The 12709-nt window shown below is 31.1% G+C and overlaps 3 protein-coding genes and 1 non-coding gene across 4 annotated transcripts; all 4 read right to left on the reverse strand.

The window, feature by feature from the left end:
* Window positions 1–445: 445 nt before the first annotated feature.
* LOC117126250 lies at window positions 446–4349 on the reverse strand. Its single transcript, XM_033274043.1, has one exon. It carries the CDS (start codon window positions 3906–3908, stop codon window positions 3000–3002), a length of 909 nt encoding a protein of 302 aa, XP_033129934.1. The 5' UTR covers window positions 3909–4349; the 3' UTR covers window positions 446–2999.
* A 1542-nt stretch (window positions 4350–5891) lies between these two features.
* Window positions 5892–8910, reverse strand: LOC117128967 (protein DOWN-REGULATED IN DIF1 11-like). The gene has a single exon (XM_033282110.1). The coding sequence runs from the start codon at window positions 8711–8713 to the stop codon at window positions 8186–8188; it is 528 nt and encodes a 175-aa protein (XP_033138001.1). The 5' UTR covers window positions 8714–8910; the 3' UTR covers window positions 5892–8185.
* Window positions 8911–9257: 347 nt separating this feature from the next.
* On the reverse strand, window positions 9258–12570 carry LOC103846247. Its single transcript, XM_009123142.2, has 2 exons — window positions 12202–12570; window positions 9258–11830 (listed from the first exon to the last, which is right to left on the reverse strand). The coding sequence occupies exon 2, from the start codon at window positions 11818–11820 to the stop codon at window positions 10240–10242; it is 1581 nt and encodes a 526-aa protein (XP_009121390.2). The 5' UTR covers window positions 11821–11830; window positions 12202–12570; the 3' UTR covers window positions 9258–10239.
* On the reverse strand, window positions 12482–12648 carry MIR9563A (microRNA MIR9563a). The gene is given in 1 exon segment (NR_128623.1): window positions 12482–12648. It is a non-coding gene; the product is annotated as a microRNA MIR9563a (primary transcript).
* Window positions 12649–12709: the final 61 nt, after the last annotated feature.

A 12709-nucleotide genomic window follows, 5' to 3' on the forward strand; every position in this document is an offset into this window, starting at 1 on the left:
GCAACCAATCAAGATTCACGAGAATGCGAATATTCATGAAGTGAAAATTGTATTACAAAGATAGCTAAAACTTGGTTGATTACAAAATTTTAAAGAGATATATAAGTACAGATTTGAAGTGTCTCGGTCACATCTTGGACCAACAAAAAATGAAAAGTTAACAACCAGTTTTGTAAATGATTAGTGTTTAAGAAATTGTATTGTAAAGATCCATATCAAAACAAACAAATTAATCGAAAAACATTTGGATTCTAAACTTTGAGTCTCTCACATTACATGTGGTAGTTCTTATATTGCGGTTTAACTCTGTAGTAAAAAAGTTGATCTACATTTTCTCAATGTGACTATTGTTCTCCAAATCAGGACATAGTGACATTAATTTACGTAAAACAAATTTATAAATTATGAAATATCATCACTGTAATTATCAAAAAAATTCACGGAATCAACGATAATAAAATAGTTTAGCTTTAACATTATTGTATAATACATCAAGGATGCAAGATAAATACATTATATTCAAGAGTTGCATTTCCAGATTTCACATCTAATGAATAAGTCTTTCCCTCAGCATATCCTCTAGCGAATCGAAACAGGCCACTGCCTCCAACAACAGGCATCTCCCTAACATTCTCAAACACAAGGTTACGTCCAAGAATGCTAATCGTGCTTCCATTATATTCTCTTTCCGTAAACACAAAATGGAGAATCATCAACAATCCCAATTCGGTTTGAGATGCAGATGCTGTCATACCCTGTGCATACCCTATTATATTGGAGCTTATATTAGGAAGTGTAGTTAGAGGACAATCCATTACGAACATGGAACCAAAATATGTTTTAGATGTGTTTGTTTGTGCGGCTTTTGCTACTTTCACTGATGTTGGGTTGTGACCATACATGTCGTGGAAGTAAAAGTGAAGATGTGTTAGTTTCTCTTGGTTTAGACCTAAGGTAGATGGATATGAGACTTTTGAGAAGGCTTGATTTTTCACAAAGTATAACGACAAGAAGCAAAATGTAGTAAGCAATAAGATTGAAACTGGTTTTTGTTTAGTGTTGGCCATTGAAAGATGAAACATAATGTAGCACAAAGTTTTGGAAAGCCGACTGTAAATGTGAGTGGGACTAAGTATGATTATATATACTAATATATGAATATTGATTTGAAAGTTATTGTATTTTAATTTTTGTTAAGGTTATTTTAGGTTAATATCTATATGTCATCTATGTATGAAACGTGTTCATTGTAAATATCAATATTCAATGAACCACATACTTTTGAATAAATTTTCTATACACACTCGAAGGAAAACAATCTAAACAACTTAAATATAAATTGGTAAAATTAGCCATTTGTAGGAAACAAAATCGTGCATATCTGATTTGTTTCCTCATAAACAGTCACCTTTAAAATTTATGTACATTATCCAATAACATGATTATATTAACTTATTGGAGTTTTCTTTCACAAAATTCAAAGTTTCATCGTACGAGTTATATGGATATCTATATGTAACTTAAAATCTACGGTTAAAAATGTATTATGGTTTTTTATTATTTTAAAATCTAAACTTTAACGTTGCATATGCTGGTGTGCACCGTTGTGCTTTGTATTCTATCTACATATAATTTATGAAAACATATATCAAATAAATAGTGTTGTTCTTTATTGACTTATTGTTGGGTTCACCCTGAACTTTTAGGTTCACCAATCTATTAACTTCTAGGTTCACCAACTAATAGGATTGTGTTATTTTAAATTTGATATCTTTTATAAAAAGAAACAAAATATTGTCAAGTTATATTATGTTTTTAAAATAAAAAAATAAAAATAATAATAATTACAAAAAAAATATTATAAATAATACTTAGTCCCACTCAGAGAACCATACAGAAAAGAAAAGTACAGCAACTTCAAGGTTTTGATTCTTCCGCGAGAGATCGCATTGCAATTTGAAGATTTAGGTTCATCATCTTTTTGTTTTTATGTGATGAGCTCTATATTCGCCAAAGATATGCAGAAGCATATAGCAGTGTCTCGTGTACCTGTAGGGACCTTCAGTGAAGAGACTATTGGGAGATATTTCTGAATGGGCTTATTAAGACCAGTAAGAAAAAAATTAAAACTGTTGTTTCTTTTACTGTAAGCATCCTAGGAGGTGATAATATCATTAGAATTCATAATGTTAGAGATAACTCAGAAGCAACAATGGTGTTGTTTAAATGTATTTTCAAACCTTCACCAAAATCGTTCAAACAACTTCCAAATTCTACCCAAATTAAAAAAAACTCCAATTTTTAATCTCTCTTAAAAATCAGCACTAAAATTGTGATTGTTTTTGTGAGATCAATTATATAAATAAAATATAATTTACATGTAGTTTTTGCTGTAATTGTAAGATATTATAGTCAGCTAAAGATTATGAAAAAACATTTCAATAATAATAATTATAAACTATTTTTAGTCAATTACAAATATATTTATGTAATCATCTAAGAAAATAGATAGATAAAAAGAAAATATTTCTATTACTTTGAAAATATATTTATTTTATATTAAGAGATATAAAGAATGTATTTTTATTACTTTGAATGTATATTTTTGTTATGTAAAATATGTTTTAAACGAAATATTACTATTTTGTGAACTTTCTTTTTTAATGAAACCATATTAAATGTACAAATATTTTCGTTTTTAAGCTTTATATTTTTTTTCCTTTTTACTATATGTGTTATTTAGAAAAAGGAAAAATAAAACTAAAAAAATGAATAATAGTATTTAAATTCAATCTTTTTAGTTCATTAAGGATTTTGAAACTGACTTTTCAAATAATATTTATATATATATATATATATATTTGCATGGGCATGCCATATATATTTAAGAGTACATCAAACATATAATGTATTTTCCAGTAGAGGGATAATTGTTTAATATAATAAAACAATCATAAAATTTTAAAACGCATATAATATCTGATGAAATATTAGTTTAGTTATTCCAAAGAGATCGGAGCACCAATATGGCTCTCAACTCTGCGGACACAATCCTTCCATGTATATTTGCTTTTTGGGACTGCGTTAGATGCACTAGGATCAAAATAAGCAAACTGGGGTATAGTTTCGTATTTAGCTACTACTAGATGACAATCTCTGCCAATCTTTAATAGATAACGACAACATTCAATCGGCAACGGCGTCGTAGTCTCATCCAACATGTCCGTCAAAATTTTAGCTCCACAATATCCTGTCTCCACCTTATCAAGGCAACCCTGAAGAATACTAAACTCTTTGTCCGTGTAATAACTCAACCTTCGGTGGTCCAATGACGGTGAATCGGCGGATGGAGGATCATGAGCATCATGGATATCAAAATCCGGCGTAGGAGATATGTTCACATCTTCTGGTACCTCTGGTACCTCTGGTGAATATCGATCAAATTCTTGGGATTGCTCGGGAGCACCAATGTAGCTCTCAATTCTGCGGACACAATCCTTCCATGTATATTTGCTTTTTGCGACTGCATTAGCTGCACTAGGATCTATAAAAGCATTCTGGGGTACAGATTCGAATTTAGCTACTACTAGATGACAATCTCTGCCAATCTTTAATAGATTACGACAACATCCAATCGTCAACGGCGTCGTAGTCTCATCCAACATGTCCTTAAAAATTTTAGCTGCACAATAATCCGTCTCCACCTTTTTAAGGCAATCCTGAAGAAAAGCAAACTCTTCGTTCGTGTAATAACTCACTTGTGGTTGTGATGGAGCTTCGATATAATCTGGTATAGGAGGTATGCTCACATCTTCTAGTGAATAATCATATTCTTGGGAAAATATTGTGGGAGACATGAAAGATACTACTGTGAATACAAACATTAACATGGAAAGAGACTTTGCCATATTTTCCTTTGGTTTAGGATGTTAGATTGGTGAAAATGAATTAGAGATGTTATAGGGAAGTGCGTACGTTTTATTTGTGGAAGACTAATTAATTGATGATAAATTTATTCGTTGATAGTTTTATGTTATTCATTATTTAACAGTTTTTGGGTAAAATCATCATTTAATATTTTTGTTTCAAAATAACGTACGTTTTATTTGGAAGAGTAATCAATTGATGATAAATTTATTCATGGGCAATTGTCAATAATAGCACCTTTTGAAGTTTATGTCTCAAAAAAAGCACTAGAAGGAGAAAGTCACAAAAATGACATTCATTAAAAGGTAAAATGTCCCTAATATCCTTGGTTTAAATTAAATAAACAAACAAAAATAAATAAAAAAATAAAAAAAAATAAAAAAAAATAAAAAAAAATAAAAAAAAATAAAAAAATAAAAAAAAATAAATTTTTTTTTTTTATAGTTTCAGATTATATGTTTTCAGATTCGAAATTTTTATAATTTTTTTTAAAAAAAAAATTTGAATTTTTTTATTTTTTTTAAATTTTCTTTTTATAGTTTAAAAATAATTTTTGAAACTGTTTTATAAATTTTTATTTTTTATTTTAGTATTTATTTTTTATAAAATTTTAAACCCTAATTCCAAAACCCCACCCCCCTTAACTCTAAACCCTAAGGTTTGGATTAATTAACCCAAGGGGTATAAGTGTATATTTACCTCTTTAATGAAACCTATTTTTGTGACTTTGAACCTTGAGTGCTACTTTGGGAACAAAAACTTGGTTTGGTGCTATACTAGTCTTTTTCTCTTTATTCATTGATAGTTTTATGTTATTCATTATTTAACAGTTTTTGGGTAAAATCATCATTTAATATTTTTGTTTCAAAATAACGTTTACACTAAACTAAGACTAAGGTCCATACGTTTGAAATGAAACACACCAGAGTTCAAGAAAAAAATGTTTTAGCCGGTGACAATGAGGATCTCACAGCTATGCGGAATTGCGGACCTAGGTTGCCGGAGGTTAAGATTTTTATGTCAGACTCAAACTAGCAGCTGCTAGCTTTTTTATCTAATCGAATATTCCATAATTTCATGTAATCCTAATTTTTTTATATTTTTATTCACTAAAAGTATTACAAATTTATTCACCAAAAGTTTTAAAAAGAAGTAGCATGAAATTTGGACTATTAGTATTCATATTGAATATGTAGATAGTTGGGGCATGAGTGTCTTAAGTTTTATTTTAGATGAATGTATCAAATTATTTTTCAATGACATATATTTTACTGCCTCATGCATTAACATACTTTTGAAAATGATTTAATACTTGTAAAAATTGAAAATTGTGTCAAACGTATGTATTTCATGTATCATTAATATTTCACACATTTGAAACAAAAAAAAATTGTTTATTCCAGAGTAGCATATATCTGTTTTTCCATGCATTTTTAGTATGTTTTTCTTTTTCTGAGAAAGGATCATTCTTGGTAATCCAACACTATATTAAGATACCAACATAATTATTTTATGGTTTGAGTTTCTTGATTACCAAAAGTGTAATGATAATTGATTAATATTCTCTCTTTTAAAAAAAATATTTAACACTTCAAAAAGTTTGTCTTACTTCAAATTTTTATAATATTTTCAAAATTAAATATAAAATTATGTAAATTCTTATATAATATGGCTCGTTATATTCTGTAATTTATTTTTTGATTAGTTGAACTATAGTTATATAGATATTTAATGAGTTTGCTGACAAAAAAAATATTAATGACTTTTTGTTTAGAAAATAAAAGTATTTTTTTCAATTAAAAAACGAGGGAGTATGAATATCTATACTATTATTTGAGAAGTGAATTTGCTTATGCGTCATGTTTTCCATGATTTTAGACAATTTTACTTATTTTTATAAGTTTTATCTAAGTCATTGATTTATTATTAGTTTTTAGCTGAATCACTAATTTATTAATTTAAAAAATAGAATTTTATATATAATTAAAAATGAATTTTTATTTAATAATATTAAATTTATATGTTATATTAAATATTAAATATGTAGTTAATTTTCTTATTTTTCATATTTTATTAGGTTTTAAGTTTTAAATAGGTAGATTTATTATTATTTTTTAACCGAATATTTACTAATTTACACAAAACCCGTAATGAATTTATAATGAAACACAAATTTTATTTTATTTTAAATAATTAATAATTAATTATAAACTAATATAATAAAATTGTGAAAATATATTTTAAAAATTAAGAGAATTCTTATATATATATATTTATTTGTCATATTTTATTAGGTTTTAAGTCTTAAATAGGTAATTGATTTATTATTATTTTTTAACCGAGTATTTATTAATTTGCACAAAACCCGTAATGAATTTATAATGAAACACGAGTTTTATTTTATTTTATTTTAAATAATTAATAATTAATTATAAACTAATATAATAAAATAGTGAAAATATATTTTAAAAATTAAGAGAATTATTATATATATATATATATATTTATATATTATGTTACTATCTGAAAACAATATTTTTTATTATAAATTTAAAAAATTAAGATATAAAACAATTTATAATTAAATATTAGTCAAAGAACAATATTCATATAAAGATATTTTCTAACTATTTTTAATATATGAGTGTTTTAAAACCTTTTAACACAATAATAAATATATACTTTGATAAACATTTTTTGACATATATTAATAATTGGATGTTTGATTTAACTATTTGAAATCATAATTAAAAACTAAGTTTAAAACAAATTTTCTTTTAATTGCTTTTACTTAAAACTAGTTTAAGTTTAATATGGGAAACACTATGGCTTCAGTTGGTGATCACTAGAATAATGGAAAAAATGAAAAATAAATTTTCATTTGACAAATTGAAAAACCAAAATAAAATATGAATTTTGTTCAATTTGTTCCTTATCAAAATTGCATAGGGGAAATTTTTCCTTATAAATTCATTCCTCCATAGGGAATTTAGAGGAAAAAAATGGAATCCACCTTTCAATAATTTGACTAAAATTCAATATAACTGGATAAATTTTGAGGGACAAAGAATTCACCATAATTTTTTTCCTTCAACATGGTCACCAATTAGAGTTTTATTATGCCATTTTTGAATTAATAAAACATAAATTAATAAGTATTTATAAGATGATTATGACCGTATGTGCAGACAAAACACTTGGTATAATGGTAACAATCATAACACTGAAAACACATATAACATCATAATGAGGTGCTATTGTTTAAATCATCCGAAGAGACAGGAGCACCAATTTGGCTCCGGGCTCCCAACTTCCCAAACACAATTGTTTCATCTCTGTTGATTTTCGAAATTGTGTTAGAAGCAATATCTTTATACTCATAAATCGGAATAATAATTTGGGTCAGTCCTAAATGTCCGTCTTTAATAAATACAACAACATTCATCTGTCAATATTTGTGTCGTCATCTCATCCAACATGTTCTTAAAAATGTCGTTTCCACATTTCGAATTCTAATTTTGTAGGCAAACATGAAGAAAATCGAGAATGTTCATGCGAGTAATGATGCATAAGCTCCATCTCATATTTAATTTCTAGTAAATTGGCGGGAGCTTCAATAGGAGACATGTTCACATTTTCTTATACCTTTTGTGACTATTGATCAATTTCTCGAAAAAAGTTGGCTGAGACGTCGAACCTACTACTATGGATACAAGTATCACCATGAGAAGAGACTTTGGCTTATTTGTTTTTGATTTTGGATTTTAGATTGGTGACAACAGACGATATAACTTATAGGGAAATGAGTATTTGTTGAAAAGTTATATGGGTCATAATATAACTTAAGATCTACAATTGCGTTTGGCGGTATGCGCTGTTGTGATTCGCATTCTTTCTACATATAACTTATGAAAACATATATCAAATATATTTTACATTGTTTTGCCGTTAAGTAAATGATTTTTTGACAGTATTTTGCAAACCAACCCAAGTTGGAACAGTTTATTCTCTATCAAACGAGAACGATACCATCATTGAGTATTTTTCATTGGATCCGAGAACCTTGATTAGAAAATATGTATATTTGCATGGGCATGGCCATATAATCTTAATAGTACATCAAACGTATAATGCATTTTTCAGTGGTGTGATAGGAATCATAAAATTCAAAACGCATATAATATCAAGATGATGAAATATTAGTTTAGTTTTTCCAAAAAAAATCTCAAAATGCATATAATATCAAGACGATGAAATATTAGTTTAGTTCTTCTAAAAAAATTGGAGAACCAATATGGCTCCCAACTCTGCGGACACAATCTTTCCATGTATGTTTGCTTTTTGGAATAGCCTTAGAAGCAATATTATTATATTCAGTGTTTGAAGAAATGATATGTGCCACTCCTAGTTGACAATCTTTGCCAATCTTTAATAGAATAAGACAACATTCATTCGTCAATTGCGTCGTAGTTTTATCCAACATGTTCTTGACAATGTTATCTCCACAATCCGAATTCAGCTTTTGAAGGCAAATCTGAAGAAAATTGAATTGTTTGTCCGAGTACTGTCTCCCAAGTTTCATGTTATATTCCATTGTCGGTGAATCAGCTTCGAATGGAGATTCATCGGGAGTTTCGACGTAGATATCAAAATCTGGCATGGGAGATATGTTCACATCTTCTGGTACCTCTAGTGAATATCGATCAAATTGTTGGGAAAAAGTTGTGTGAGCCATGATAAATACTACGGTGAATACAAGAGTTAACATGGAAAGAGACATTGCCATATTTACTTTTGGTTTAGGATGTTAGATTGGTGACAAGGAACTACAGATGTTATAGGGCAATGCGTAGACGTTTTATTTGTGAAAGAGTAATTAATTGATACGTTTATGTTAATTCATTATTTAACAGTTCTTTGGGAAAATCACCATTTAACGGTTTGGTTTCAAAATAACGTTTACACTAAACTACAAATATGTTTTAGTACCATTGATGATAACGTTGGATTGAATACTAGCTGAAAAGTCTCATCCTTGTGCTATATGAATTATACCTTTGTGTTACTACTGGATCTTTTTTGTTCTCCCATCTACGTTGATGGGTTTCATGTTGCCTACTCTAATTAGAGCATGATTAATGAGAGATTCTTAGAGCACTTGCAATGGTCATCCCCACATTGGGATCCTTGGGAATTGTTTATTATATAATTTTTTGCTTTTTTTTTTGTTTGAACAGTGAAGGATTCGAGTCCTAAAAGCTCGTCCAATGGTGATCCCGAAAACGGAGTCCTTAACATTAAAATATTATTTTTTTTAACAAAAAAAATTAAAATTGAAAATTTATTAATTGCATAATTAAAATAAAAGGTACAAAGATTCAATTTAAAGATACAAGGATTAAAAGATACAAGGATTAAAATATACAAGGTTTAAATATAAAGATACTAATTATTAATCTTCATCGCCAAATTTATTCCAAATGTTTTCGATCAAATCATTCTTCAATCGTTCATGAGTTTGCCTATCACGAAGATCATTTCTTATTTTTTTCTTATAAGTTAAAAATATTTTGATTTTTTCTACTTTTAAATCTTTTCTATTTTTTTCTTATAAGTTAAAAATATTTTGATTTTTTCTACTTTTAAATCTTTTCTTATTTTTTGGTAGTTTGGGATTCTAGTTTTTATAAATGAAGAAAATTCTAGAAACAAAGTGAGAATAAATATAGCCGTTCTTATAACTGATACAACTAGTTAAAAGTTAAAACATATATTAACAAGCATGTAAAACTGAAACAAAATGCATGTAAGCCATATTAACAAGCATGTAAAACCTAAGATGCCAAAGACGATAGCGACCAAAATGCATGTAAAACTGAAACAAAATGCATGTAAGCCATATGAAACAACAACCGAAACCTGATTATGGTTATGGTACAGAGAAGCAAGTTGATGAGATGGATACAAAGGATTGAGAGAAGCAAGTAGCAGACAAATATTACAATGGTTTTGGTTCCAAAATATTACAAAGGTTTTGATGATAAGGTTTTTGATGTTGAGGAGAAAGAGATACATATCCGAGTACTTATACTACAAGAAGGGAAAACCCGTGACTTATGAGCAGGAGCTACATGCCAAAATGCTCTCAGTACTCTAAATCCACCCGTGACAACTCCCGTGACCTCAAAGAACTACCTGCAACAACACGTTTAAAAAATGGTTAGTATAGCTGTAACAACTAAGCAAGTACACACATCACACAACAAGTACTAACTTTTCCTACAAGTGACCTCAAAGAACACACAGTACACATCATAACACTTCAGACATAAGCTTCATTTTTAGTGTTGTTTCGATCTCAGACAATGGCTCTTTCTTGGCCAGCAAGCGATCAAGGACTTTATTTCTAGACAGTTTTTCCTTAAGTTCCAAAACGCCTTGTAGCTTAGACAACTCCTCATTTCGACCACTCTTCTTCTTCTTACTGGCACCTTTCGCAGCCTTTACCCCGACGGGTCTATCCTCATCTTCTCCAACAACATTTTCTTCTGGTCCGTCAAGATCCACCACCGGCCTCCGCTTTTCCTTTCCACCATCCTTAGCCATATATGTGGAGGCCCATTTCTGCTCATGCCTGAGCTCTCTCCAGCAGTGATCGAGTGTGAACTTGGTATCGTACTTGGTGAAGAATATGTCGTAAGCAGCTTTGATCACATCATCATCATTTTGGCCGCTTCTCTGCTCCCTCAGCGCCTGGTTGTAGCAACCAGTGAATCTGGATACTTCATGATTGATCCTAGACCACCTCTGCTTACAAGAAGTAACCTCCCGCGGTACTTCCCCAACGAGCTGAGGGCTGGCGTTGTAGTAGTCTACAATACGCTTCCAGAAAGCAACAGCTCTCTGCTCGTTGCCTACGAGAGGGTCCTTACTGGTGTTAAGCCAAGCACCAATAAGGATCCTATCCTCTTTGGGTGTATATTTCCTTCTATCTGGAAAGGTCTTAACATACTCCTCAGGGACTTGCCTACGAGACTGACCAGGGACTTGACTAGGACACTCAGGAGGGATTTGGCTAGGACATTCAGGAGAGATTTCGCTAGGAGAATCATCAGGAGCTTGAGACCCGAGCCAAAAAGGCTCGGGTGATTCAAGATCTACTGGGATTTGACTGTACAGAAGGTGTCTATAACCCGACAATTGGAATTTTTTTTTTACGGAATATACATTGTCAAGTGATAGAAAAGAAAAGCAGAGTACCTTTACTTTTTTCGCCATTGGACAGGTGATAGAACACTCCCCATTGAAGCCTTTGAAGCTACTCCTGCAAACAAGTAACATTAGGCAGTCAAATGTTTTAATACAAACGCATAAACTGAAAATGAAATCCAAATAAGTCGAGAACTTACCATGTAGAACCAAGATTACCAAACCTATGACCACTAGCAGGCACACCATTAGCTTAACTCGTGTGGTATCCTTTCCTGCGTCGTACACAGTCTTCTCTAGCAGCAGCAGCTTCTGCTCTCTCTCTGCAACTGCTTCCTTAAGCCGTCTTATCTCCGTCTGAAAGTCCCTCATCTCCTCCATGACCGCGTCATCCCACCACTTCCAGATGTGAGTGGCTCCATCAACGACATTGTTGCAGCTGAAATACCTACGGCCTGGATCTTTTTCCGTGTAGGCTGTAGCAACAACCGGCTCACTCCCACAGTAGCAGATCGTCGGGATGCCATCATCCCCCTCAGGTTGAGGTTGGTTCTGAAACGGCTCTCCATTATCGAAGCTACTCTGAGCTTCATCGGCGTAACCCTGAGCTTCAGCTTCGAGAAGTGAGGTGATGTCGACAGACGCTGATGATGAGGACGGCTGGCTATAGCTATACCTTCCCATTTTCGTTAACCTGCAAAGAAAGAGACAAGCAAAACACAAAAATTAGCATTAATTTTGAAAAACAATAAGAAAGACGAACATATCAACACTAAATAGAGTCGCAACCCTAAATCGAATGGAAAAATGCACAATTTTTAAATCCCTAAATCGATCGAGACCCGAAAAGGGTTTTCAAATCCCTAAATCGATCGAGACCCAAAAGGGTTTTCAAATCCCAAAAGCGATCGAGACCCAAAAGGGTTTTCAAACCCTAATATAAAAAATCCTCAAATCGCAGATTTTTTTCGAACCCTAATTTTGATACGAAACGATCCCAAATCTATTGAATATGAATGGAAACAACCACAGGAGATCGATATAGAAGAAAACGCTTCTACTTACCTTGAGGATCAGACGAAGTTGAATCGCGACGGTGGGATCCGACAAATCGCCCTGGAGAGTTGAGAGGTTTTTTTTTTCTTTGCTTTCGTCGAAAGGAGGTTTTTTTTTCGCCAATACCAAACACAAACGCTCCTCCGTCCAATCTCTTTCCGCCACGTCGCCCACGGACCGGGTCCGTCAAGATGCTATTTACGGATCAATCCGTCAAATGGGCTGGGTTTATATTAATTAAAAAATCCAAAATCTGCAACGGACCGGGCTTAAGGACTCTATGTCATCCCCCGTTGCAAGTGCTCTTAAGATGAGGCACTTAAGAAATATAATAACTTGTCTCTTAACTTTTAACTAAAAAAAAGTTAAGAATCCGGTTCTTAATTTTTTTAGTTAAAAATTAAGAGACGGGTTCTTATATTCCGCTAAGAACTTCCCATTAATCTTGCTAACTTCTGTACTATGTTTACTGGGAATTCTGAGTTTTCCCTCTCATACTTCTGAAATATTATATAGA

The sequence above is a fragment of the Brassica rapa genome, chromosome A01 (assembly GCF_000309985.2).
Source record: "Brassica rapa cultivar Chiifu-401-42 chromosome A01, CAAS_Brap_v3.01, whole genome shotgun sequence".
NCBI lineage: Eukaryota > Viridiplantae > Streptophyta > Magnoliopsida > Brassicales > Brassicaceae > Brassica > Brassica rapa.

Bases quoted from the DNA above. Each gene is read 5' to 3' on its own strand.
- LOC117126250 (XM_033274043.1), bottom strand. From the start codon at position 3,908: ATGGCAAAGTCTCTTTCCATGTTAATGTTTGTATTCACAGTAGTATCT.
- LOC117128967 (XM_033282110.1), bottom strand. From the start codon at position 8,713: ATGGCAATGTCTCTTTCCATGTTAACTCTTGTATTCACCGTAGTATTT.
- LOC103846247 (XM_009123142.2), bottom strand. From the start codon at position 11,820: ATGGGAAGGTATAGCTATAGCCAGCCGTCCTCATCATCAGCGTCTGTC.